An 11,353-nucleotide genomic window follows, 5' to 3' on the forward strand; every position below is an offset into this window, starting at 1 on the left:
CGCGCACACACACACACATGAACACACAATACATTCCTCAATTCCAGCCTTCCCCCAGAGACTGTACTTCAGTCATCAAGTCTGGAGGTGGAAAGAGAGGAGATGTGATACCCCTGACAGCCTGTTCGCTCCAGAGACTGGCTCATCTGTCAGTCAACATCAAACAGAAGGCGTGTTGGGGGCCCCCGGGGGCCCTCTGCAGCAGATACACCTCCCTTGTACACCTGATACCCAACATAAACTAGCAGACTCTCTATCAGAATGACATCACTGTGAGGAATTACAACTGACAGCTTGTGATAGTTGGTTTTTGTGAAGTGTAGGAGGCTAGTCAAGTGAGCCACTGGCAAGGACATAGTCAACTATGATTGAAGAAGTGAAACGTACATTCATGGTGATGACATGTAGTGTTAGGTAAGTAATAATGTACAGTGAGCCGGTTATTATAAATAAAAAATAAGCCTTAATAGGGTGATTGAAGAGCCAACACGAAGCGTATTACACAGCTACTTTTGAGATATTCATCTTAATCTTTTTCTTTTAAGATATTAATCATTTGACACTAAACACTGATTGAAAATGATTTTACTACAAACAAAAGTAATTTAACCAGCCTCTGCCAAAAACTAGTCCAGCAGGCCTGTCTGCAGTAACCAATCAGTAATGACTTTTTGGCACAAGGTGTCTCCAGTTAATTTGATATGAAATCAACAAAATAGACAAGACTAATACATGATCAGTTAATTAATTAATGATCATTTCATTTGAATGCGATTTCAGCTGCCTTCATCTCGTCTATGGAGAAAGCAGTACGTAACGTACCACTGGCCAATTCCTGACACCCTTTGCACACATGAAATTTCATTTTTATGTTCTCAAATACCAGAGGTGTGACCAAGTCAACTTTGCTCGAGTTCCAAGTCTAAACAAGTCTCAAGTCAAGTCCCAAGTCTAAATGTAGATTACCAAGTCAAGTCCAAGTCAAGTCCATGTAATTAATGTCAAGTCTCAAGTCTAAATGTAGAACAGCAAGTCAAGTCAGAACAAATCAGGAGTCCAGTAGCAATTTAATATCTTAAAGAAAACTAAATATCTAGGACTTTTCAATGCAATATGGTTTTAATAGGATAAAAACTTGGTAAGAGCATCATGAGTTTGATTTCTATAATCATTCCATACAAATTCAGAAAACAGAATTTAAATTCAGTCGTCTGCTGGAACAAATCTCATCACTTTCAATCTAAGTCATTTACACAAACACAAGATCTCAAGTCAAGACTTTAGAAAAGTCAAAGTCCCAAGTCACCAGAACCCAAGTCAAGTCAAGTCTCAAGTCTTCTCTTCATGCATCAAGTCAAGTGTCAAGCAATTAAAATTGTAACTCGAGTCTGACTCGAGTACAAGTTATGTGACTCGAGTCCCCACCTCTGTTAAATACATATAATTGTCAATTGCCTTTCGGCAGGGAACTGTCCTAAAAGACAAGAGCGGTGCATTCACATAGCAGGAAGTAGCTTGGTGATTTTCTAACCATAGTGGTAGTCAACACATGAATTGAAAATTTTGTTTAGCAGTTCTCTTAGCTACAACAACACTGTGCTACCACAGCACTTTGATGTTAACAGGTGGAGTTTTTAAAGTCAGTGTAGTTTTACTCACTACAATCATGCAAACCCCAAAGAATCCCAAAGAAAGCTCTTTTGTTGTATGATGTCATCAAAATACATTTGAATACGAAGAAGATTATGGGAGATTAAAATCACAGCTAAGGTGTGAGGATTTATAGTTGAATTTAAATGTTCATAATAATACCACTTTTACTTTGCTTTATTGGGGAGTATATAATTAATAAAACAGTTGATTCTGGTTGCCCTGGCAGACCAAGGCCCTGTGGTAAAAACAGTAGTCAAAAGAATAGAGGACAAACATGCTTCTGTGTGATTCTGTGGGTGGAGGTATTTGTTGAAGGTTACCATTTGGGGTTGTTGCTTTCAATGAAAAAGAAGTTCCGAGGGACTCAAAAATTAACAGCCTTTATTTAATAAGTTCAAAAGAAATTAAATTGAAAACCAACTCATATCGGCCATGCTGTGGCTTTCACCATGCACTTCTTTACTGCACTTACTGCAGTGTGGTGTTCAGTTCTTTCATTTCTTTATAAAGCACGCAATTCCTCTTTGTTTTCATCTGTACTTTTGAAGTCCCAAATGTGTCTACCTGTCCATCCTGAGTCAACTCAGCTACACCATCGATGAAGTGACACTGCGCACAATAAAAGTAATGCAGTTTAACAAAGTCAACTCCATCATGGACGTCCACTGAGGGATTGGCTGGGCACAAATAATGTCTAAATATATAACAACCAGGCTAGAAAAAGATGGCTAGAGATAGCCGGTGGCCAATTCTGGACAGACACACTCTTTGATATGCAATTGAATTTTTATGTTTTGTATGATGTATGTATGATTTTATGTATGATTTCACTTACAGTAGGAAGGAAACTCTAGAAGACTAGAAAACTGTAAATTGCATCAAAGAGTGTGTCAAAATTGGCCACCAGCAGGTTAGCTAACCAGATACTAGCTTGCCAACAAGCTGACATTTTCTAGGCCTGAACACAAAATTGATCAGATGTACTGTATCTGTGGTGAAATGATCAGTTCCCAATCAAAAAACAGCACAGAAAGTAGCCATGTCTATTCAATTCTGTTGAGACAGCCAAGTTGTTCATTTATGAATGCAACTATGCTGTTTACAGCTACTGCTGCCCAAGAGCTGAACACCTTCGATAGGCCTTTTTCACAAACATGGCTGCCGTACTTCCACGGGGTATAGCTCTGTTCTCACCATTGCCAGCAATGTTAAAAAGCCAACTTTCTGTCGCCCATAACTCTGTCTATGATCACTTATTTTGTGTTTTTAAACACAATACAGGTGTTGTCACTGACATATCTTTCTGTTTCTGTTGTCAGACGGCTGCGCAACTATGAAAAAGTGATTTGATCGAGGGTCACAAAATGCTAACAGTACAGAAATTACCATTAGCCTTGGTTAGCATTTTGTGACCCTCGATCACAGTTACTTGCACAGTCATCTGACAACAGAAACAGAAAGATAAGTCAATGACATGTTGAAACACAAAATAAGTGATCACAGACAGAGTTATGGGCATATTAACATTGCTGGCAATGGTGAGAACAGAGCTATACCCTGCGGAAGTACGGCAGCCATGTTTGTGAAAAACCCTCTATACTCAAAATTGCTACTATACAATAATGAAAATCCTATCCGCCAAAATCCAGTCAAAACAGATTTCACGCGTGCTCTTCTCATGATTTTTGACAGGTGGTTTCTAGATTTGTGGACATCACCTCTTTTTTTCTCAAAATATGAAACTACAGAGTGAACACTCTAAACTTTGAATCTGAAAGAGATTAAAAAACTTCTTGAAAGAGGCTGTTTTTCTTTCTTCCTTTTCTGCTTCTCTACGGTACCTCTTTCTTTTCCTCCCACGTACCCTTTTCCCCTCCGCCACTGCTCTCCTCAGCTCTCTTCCTCCACTACGCTGCTGTATTTCTTTCTAGTCCTCTGCCTTGATTTGGGCCAGGTCTTTTGGTTAATGAAGCTGCCTACCTGGGTGTGGAGGCTGGATCCCTGGATGACGGTGACCTTGTTGCCACAACTGGCCCATACAGTGTCCACTAGTGTCAGCAGGCTGCAAACTGGCTCAGTGCCCAGGGACACCAGCCTGCAGGACTCAACGTCCCACAGCGTCTCTGAAAGGAAACAATCCATGTTTCATCTTGAATGTAGAAACATTTTCTAGAGAGCAATAACATTTTCTGGAGAGTAATCTAGTCCTGCTTTCTCCAGCTGAGAGATGTTTCAAAAATCAAATCATTTCAGTCTTTTAGCAAACTGGAAAAGGTTATGCTTTTATTTCTTATAGACTGGACTATAATAACTCCCTGTATTGTAAAGGCTTTTCATGGCTGCAGCTGATTCAAAATACAGAAGCTAGACTCCATGTCAGTCGTCTGCTGGCGTTCTTCACTGGCTTCCTGTCAAATATACAATCCACTTCAACATTTTGCTTTTGGCTTATAAAACTCTGCATGGTCTTTAGTTTATTATTATTATTATTATTATTTATTATTATTTTTTAAATGTGCTTGGTCTTTTTTGTCTGTTTCACTTGTTTTTTGTTCTGTTCTCTTTTTTCTTTTAACCATGTGAAGTGCTTTGTTACAAAGTGTGTTTAAGGCGCAATAGAGATAAAGTTGACTTGACTTCTGATGTTCTGAGTTGATAGTTGAAAAGGTGATATGTAGTAATGTAATAGCTTCACATATTGAAAGAACTGCACAAAATGTTTTGTTTTTTTTAAATGTAATAAAAACTTTTATTGTAATAAAGTGCTCATAATGAAAAAAGCTGGACACATAACATAATAACATATTGGCAGATGTAAGAAGTTATTACGTTTTATGTGTGTAATTTAATTTCAAAGTTTAATTTTTTTTAAATAATGTAAAAACTTAACTTCAAAATCATAATTTTAATGGGTGCCTGCCTTGATGGAAAACTTCTGATCAACTATTCAGAAGTGTTCATAGGTGTCATTTTTTGAAAACATGTGTAACAAAGTTCTCCATCAAATATGGCACTCAAAATAGCCATAGCCAGGTAGCCATTAAAATTATGATTTTGGGATGTGGCTCGGTTGAGTCCCAGGTAAGGACTTATCTGCAAGTGTGTGTCCAGAATTTCACTACTTTACTGCCACTTTATTACGTTATGAGTTTTCATTACATTAAAAAAAAAATTGCATTAGGCCTATGCACAGTTATTACAATATGTGCAATTATTACATTATGAGTTGCTACAGGGCAGCACTAAAGAAAATACTTTTGCATGCGTTTGTGTGTGTCCTCAATGCACATGTATTAATCAATAGCAGTTGTTGTTATTGATTAATACATGTGCACTGATGTAAATTTTACATGCAAAAGTCATTGTAGGATGATGACCTTATCTGATTTTGAATGATCACTTGCCTTTTGAAAATTGGGTCTGTTTAATTGGGTCTGTCTAACATTTCATTTTCTCTCCCACAAAAACTCCAACCAGATATCAAGCTGTTCATTTTCACCAAAGAGTTGCCTCAGCTCTTTGTCTATTGAAGGCTTACACACATGAAGTTATGTTTGCTGGTAATGGGTGTTTCATTTGAGTGTTTACTACAATCATTGTAAGCCAAAAAGCATGTCTACCTATACACACGGTACAAAACTGTATTGCAGAAAGTCTTGACAGTGTAGGACTGTAGAGGCCAATAATGTAAAGCCTAGAGATCCTGCCATAGGCATTAGCTTCCCACTCTATTGGATAGCAGCCTAGCATAAATACACTGTTGTAAAAATAACATCAAAATGCCATTTTGTAAGCGCTTCACACTATTATGTAGTCATTTGCGTTGTGCAGCAGGCAGGCCTATACTGTGATGAAATAAACTCCAGTATAAATTGTATTGCAAATTGCCATTATACCGCAGTGTTAAGTATACCCAGATTATACCTACAGCTTCTAAACTGAACACCAAGGCAGAGAAGGAAAAAATAACAAAATACAGCCGTAGGTGGCCATTAGTGGGGTTTCCAAGCCCATGGGGCAAACTATTTGACAGTGAGAATATAAGCTTGATTCATCATTTTGGAAACATTCTCATCATATCTCAAAGATATAACATTTCGGTTCTATCTTTCAAGTCCTGCAATTGCAGGTGAGGTGGTTTCCAAATTCTTGTTTGCATGACTTCACCGTCAAATTCTTAATGTTTCACAACTAAATGGCTAAGAATATCAAAATTCTGTGTAATAGCCATAATATAGGACTGGTTGATTGTTTATTTTTCGCCTCAGCAGTGAGGGAGATTACAAACCTATTTGCCAAATTTGATTGCTCTAACATGAAGCATTTAGGAATTATGCCTCCCTTTCTGCGGCAAGGCCAAGCGGTTATCAGTATCAAAAAATCTGTGAAAGAGGCATGCTCAGTCATGCTGTGTGTAAAATGTGGTGGAGATTGAGTCATGTTTGTAAGAGAAATTTAAAAAAAAAATAGTTTTGTGTTACATATTTCTAAGGTTTCACAGCTTTCTTACGCTTTGATGTTTGAATTAAACTTATGTGCCGTTCACATTCCTTGACAACCACAAGAAATAAAGGAGATTTACGGGAATACTTCCCATAAATCTAAGTGAAATTTGGCTAACAGAATTATAAAATTTATCACAAAATCCTTATAAACATTATCAATTAAAAATCTGGAGATGTCTTGCCATAATATTCTAACATAAGGACAATGCCAAAAAAAGATTGCCCTTGCAGCACAATTTCAGTGAATCTGGACCCTGGTCTCTTTACTCTGTGTAACATGTAAACCAGCATCACATCAGTGTTTTACAGCGTCAGAAGTCAGATGTACTCACCTCCAGTCTTTCTCTGGTAGACAGCCACCTTTCCATTGGCCAGCCCAGTGAACAGGAAAGACAGTGAGTGTTTCAGGCAGAGAACTGGACAGCCGCCGGGACTGGAGAAGGTCAACAGGCACTGGACAGCAGTGTCAATGCTACTGTACACAAAGATTCTGGGAAGATCAGGAGACGCATTGGATTAATAAGTGAACATTGCAAACAAAGTGAAAGACCAATTTGCAGAAGTACAGTGTGTTGAATAAATAAAGCCTTTGTTACTGCGCAAACATGAAGAGTTTGGAGGCAGAGCATCTGAGATGTTTTGATGGATATGGGTTTTTCAAGGCACAAATATATTTGGATTGAAGCTGCCAATAGCTGATATTTTGTGGCAGTATTCAATGTCTTACAATTTCACAATTTTCATGCCAGAATGAATCCTCAGAATTTTATTCTTGTAAGGGTGGAAGCGCCTCTGAAACAGTATCTAGACCATGGAACACTGAGACTCTCCATTGAAACCCAGCAGAACAAGGAAAAAAATAGTATTAATGTATACTTGTGTGGAATCTGATCAGAATGTCTCATTAGAATCAGTTCAAGTTAAGGGCTTCCCATAGACAACCAGTGTAGTATTGATCAATTCCACAATAAATATTTAATCAATCGAACTGCATCACATCCGTCATATCAGAGCTGGACGACACTGACTGGATCAGATCCCAGTCTAACCCATACAGTCAGCAGGTCTGCTGTGTCCTCTGATTGAGCGGTGAGCTGGTAGAGATGACTCACTTGCCATCCTGCAGACCAACACAGATGATGTTTCCTATCTTGGCTGCAGCCTGGGCTTCCTCAGCCTCCTCTTCCTCCATGGTGGGGCAGCACTCTGTCACATACTCCAGACACAGCACCGGCGCCCCCAACTGAATGGTCTTGACCGGGCGAGGTGTTGCTCGGTTGAGAGAGAAGATCTCCACTTGACCTTGGCTGGAGCAGCCTCCCCCGCCGGCCACCTAATCACCATGGGAAGAAAATGGGGGGATCGAGCTTATCTAAGTGTGTGATCAGACAGCAGGGAAAGCAGTTTTGTTTTTGACTACAACCAAACAACCACGGAAGTATTATATTATCTATTATATTATCAAAGAAGGTGTAGCAGCCAGTATCCAGCCATGAGTCCAGCTCTCTGTTGTTTAGGAGAAACTTTTGGATTTCATTTTTGATTCATCACTTCCTGTGTGGAGAATATTTCCCACCAGTGACCATACTGACACCAGAATTTGATTTGGGTAAATGGGATGAATCTACGGAGTCTCAGCTAGTGGGGAGGGGACACTCTTTGTGATTTACATAAGAATCTTGCATGGTGCAGCTTTATGAAAGGTTTATGATTGTGCTTAAGCAGTGGAACTACCAAGTCTCAGTTGAGTCTATAGACACTATTTGGCAGCTACATTGGCTGGTTGCAGTACTGTAGCTAACTACTTACCCAGAGGTAGCCCTGTGGCAGGGAAGTACTGGCAGTGCAAAAGCCAAGCAGGGCAGACTGGGCTGGGCTGTGAAGAGCTGCTTCCAGCTACACAAAACAAAACAGAGAGAGAAATTCTTCATTTATTTCAATGCTCCAGACATGGGTTTGTTAATGAGTAACTAAACCCACCCAAATCTGTGGTGATGCCTGACACCTAATGGTGACAAGTAGGGTACTGAACTGGGCATCTGCTATTGGCTGGTCTTTGTGCCAGGTGATGTCACCATCTGTTGTACTCTATGGAAGGTGACATCACCTGGCACAAAGACCAGCCAATAGCAGATGGCCAGTTCCCTACTTTTCACCATTAGGTGTCAGGCTTCACCAAAGATTTGGGTTTGGGGTTTAGTTACTCTTTAAAGGGGAATACCATTAAAACTGATATTTAGCTTACTATCGCGATATTCACAAAATATTGCAATATTCGATAATATTGAATATCTGCCCAAGCCTACTTGTTATTCTACAAAAGTAGATGTTTTCTTAAAACTTTCTCCTCCCTCTATAAAGCTCCACTGAAGAGTCGTTGGCTGTAGAGGAAGACAACCAAGGCAGACATAGTTTGTTGATGTGTGACTGGACCATTTAATGCAATGATTGAGATTCAAATGATGGTTTGCATTAATTATTGTGATCACAAAATCGCTAATTCCTGGAGGGACTGTTTATTGAACAGTTTACAACAGTGAAAGAAATAGCAGTAGAAAGAGAAGGGACTGACATGTGACATACTGTGATGTAATTCTAGGCCAGATTGGAATCCGGGATGTTGCATCTGACCAGGACACCCCATAGAAAACCCTTATGATATCAATCTATCCTTACAGAGACGAAGAGAATATCCAACTGCTCTCTACGCATTAAAGGATTTATTAATCAACGTAGGTACGACTTGCACTCCCACAGCTTCCCACAGCCCCGGGACAGGATCAAAACCATGAGCCATAGCCTTGTGTTGTAGTGCTGCCAGAAACCATGAAATGATGTCCCTACTCTGAGAAGTAAGAAAAAAAACCTTTTCAAAACCGATTTTAGAGATCTCCGATAGTTCCAATTTCATCAGCTTTTCATGCTTCTCCATGGTGATTTTTGGGATTTCCTTGTATTTATTGCTCCACTTTTATGTCGATGTGCTGCATCCTCCATTGCCTTAGAGCAGTATTCCACTTAGTTTTAACATGGGGGTTATTTGGCACTTGTCTGCCATGAAAACCAGAATATTTTAGGCTGATTATGGCATAATTCATAGTATATATCATAGTTACTTGATGAGCTAATTGATTTTTGTTTATATTGGTGGATATTTCCCTTATGATGATCACTGACTGGAGCTCACAGTTTACCCTCCTTTTTCAAACGCAGCAAGATGTGGGCATCAGGAGCCAAATTCAGGTCAGTCAGTCAGAAACTTAAAGAGTAACTCCACACTAAAACACTTTTTTTGAGTTGTGAACTGGTATTTAGTTATGAAATACTACTATGCCAGTCATATTGTCAACATTTGAGCATTAATGTGATGGTGCCATATTTATTTCACTAAACCTGGCTCAGTTCACCCTCCACTGGTCCAAATGAGCAGCCGGTGTTCAGTTGGTGTTGTGTTAAAGGTAGATTTGAGACACTCCACCCTGTTCCTCTTCTCACCAACCTGGACCAACCCCAAACCCCCCTCCTCTCTCCCGCTCTTCTTCTTCTGTCTTGCATTTTTTTTAAATTGTGCAGTAGGCGGAGAGAAGCTCAAACTGGGTGCAAAATTACTCTTGAACTCTCTCACCTCGTATTGAGTGGTGCTCGCTTGCCCAGTGTTACAGTCTTATTAATCTATGTAAGCTTTGCAACTGTAGTGGCAAAAAATATTTTTTCCACCGAATATTTTAGTTACAACTATATTGAGCTAGCAAAGCAGTTTTGTGTAACAGGTGTGGAATTTATTAAGTATTAAATGTATTAAGTTTGGTCAAAGCTAATGAAACATTTTGGCTAAAATGATGACAGCTAACCTACCGGAGTATAGTAATATAGGAGAGTTCCTAAGTTCCTATTCAACATGGTATCGACACATGTATATTCTTCATTTGAATTTTGACCTTCATGATGACATGGGGTGACATGCAACAAAACCCATGCCACTGCGATTAGGACTGCCTTAATGGTGGAATGTAAAAACTATGCAATGTAAAATAGAAACAGTAAAAGCCTACATGCTGTGGGTTCTATACTTTATTGTAGAATCATAAAAAGGGCATGGTTGGAAATGTGAGACTCTTGCAGTTCCAAAGAGCCAAACTGCATTCATGTGTGATGACTTGAATGGTCTTAGCAGCCCTTTGAATCACACCAGTTTTGCAGATTTACTATGAAGGTAAATATGTTGCAAAATGCGAAAGCTTGTAGACTTGATGTGAGAACTTGTAAAATACGATGTGAGAACTTGAAGAAAAAAAATGAATGTGAAGTCACAGAAAAAATATTCACAAATGTGTAGATTGATATTTACATGAATACAATGACAGCTGCAATCTTGTAATCCAACATTTACTCATATTTATTTATTTTACTTGAGTCCATTTTCCAGTACAACCACAACTCTGTGATTACAACCTCTCGAATCGGTCACTGCAACTTCACAAATGTGCTCTCTTGTATCACAAAGTGACGAATCTGCGCGCCTTGATTTTTGCAACACTTCTTGCAATAAATGTGTTGCAAAACTCACTTGTAGCTGTGAGAGAGCGCCCCCCCTCATCCCCCTCCCCGCGGGGGAGGGGCGTGGAGGGGGGGGTGGGGTGGTGTACCAATCAGAAATCGGAAGACGAAGCGCTCTTTTGCTCTGCTCCATGTGCTGTCCTCAGGATGTCCAGAGCCATTGAGAGAAAGAGTTGCGTCAACGGAGGGTCAAAAACGCTACACGGTCACATGACGGTCACATGGTTCATGTAGCTCCCGATAGTTCCAAGAGGTCCATTTGAATCCATTGTTTTCTATGGGAACAGTACTAACAACCGCGACTTTGGGTATAATAAACAATATGACAGCTGATTTAGAGTATTGTAAACTGACAGGTTAGATGTCTGTAATATTTACTATTTAATATTATGATTATTATTATGATTAGGATTATTATGATTGCTGTTTAATAATCTGGGAACATTGACTCCCTGGATTAAATCTGAGGTTACAAGTCTTGGTGTTATCCTAGATTCAGATCTAAGCTTCAAGTCCCACATTAACAAGGTGACGAAAACATCATTTTTCCACCTTAGAAACATAGCTAAAGTACGACCATTTATAAATCAAAAAGATGCTGAAAAACTGATTCATGCCTTTATTTCAAGCCGACTCGA

The 11,353-nt window shown here is 39.3% G+C and overlaps 1 protein-coding gene across 2 annotated transcripts in view; it reads right to left on the reverse strand.

The window, feature by feature from the left end:
• Nucleotides 1-11,353, reverse strand: part of LOC139913075 (rho guanine nucleotide exchange factor 10-like protein) — a 43,530-nt gene that overhangs the window by 5,201 nt on the left and 26,976 nt on the right. For both annotated transcript variants that reach the window (XM_078288118.1, XM_078288119.1), the window contains 4 exons: nucleotides 7,968-8,054; nucleotides 7,271-7,491; nucleotides 6,491-6,648; nucleotides 3,634-3,776 (listed from right to left, as the gene is read on the reverse strand). In XM_078288118.1, the coding sequence (XP_078144244.1) occupies nucleotides 3,634-3,776; nucleotides 6,491-6,648; nucleotides 7,271-7,491; nucleotides 7,968-8,054 (609 nt within the window). The remainder of the gene's footprint in view (nucleotides 1-3,633; nucleotides 3,777-6,490; nucleotides 6,649-7,270; nucleotides 7,492-7,967; nucleotides 8,055-11,353) is intronic.

The sequence above is a fragment of the Centroberyx gerrardi genome, chromosome 14 (assembly GCF_048128805.1).
Source record: "Centroberyx gerrardi isolate f3 chromosome 14, fCenGer3.hap1.cur.20231027, whole genome shotgun sequence".
Lineage (NCBI taxonomy): Eukaryota > Metazoa > Chordata > Actinopteri > Beryciformes > Berycidae > Centroberyx > Centroberyx gerrardi.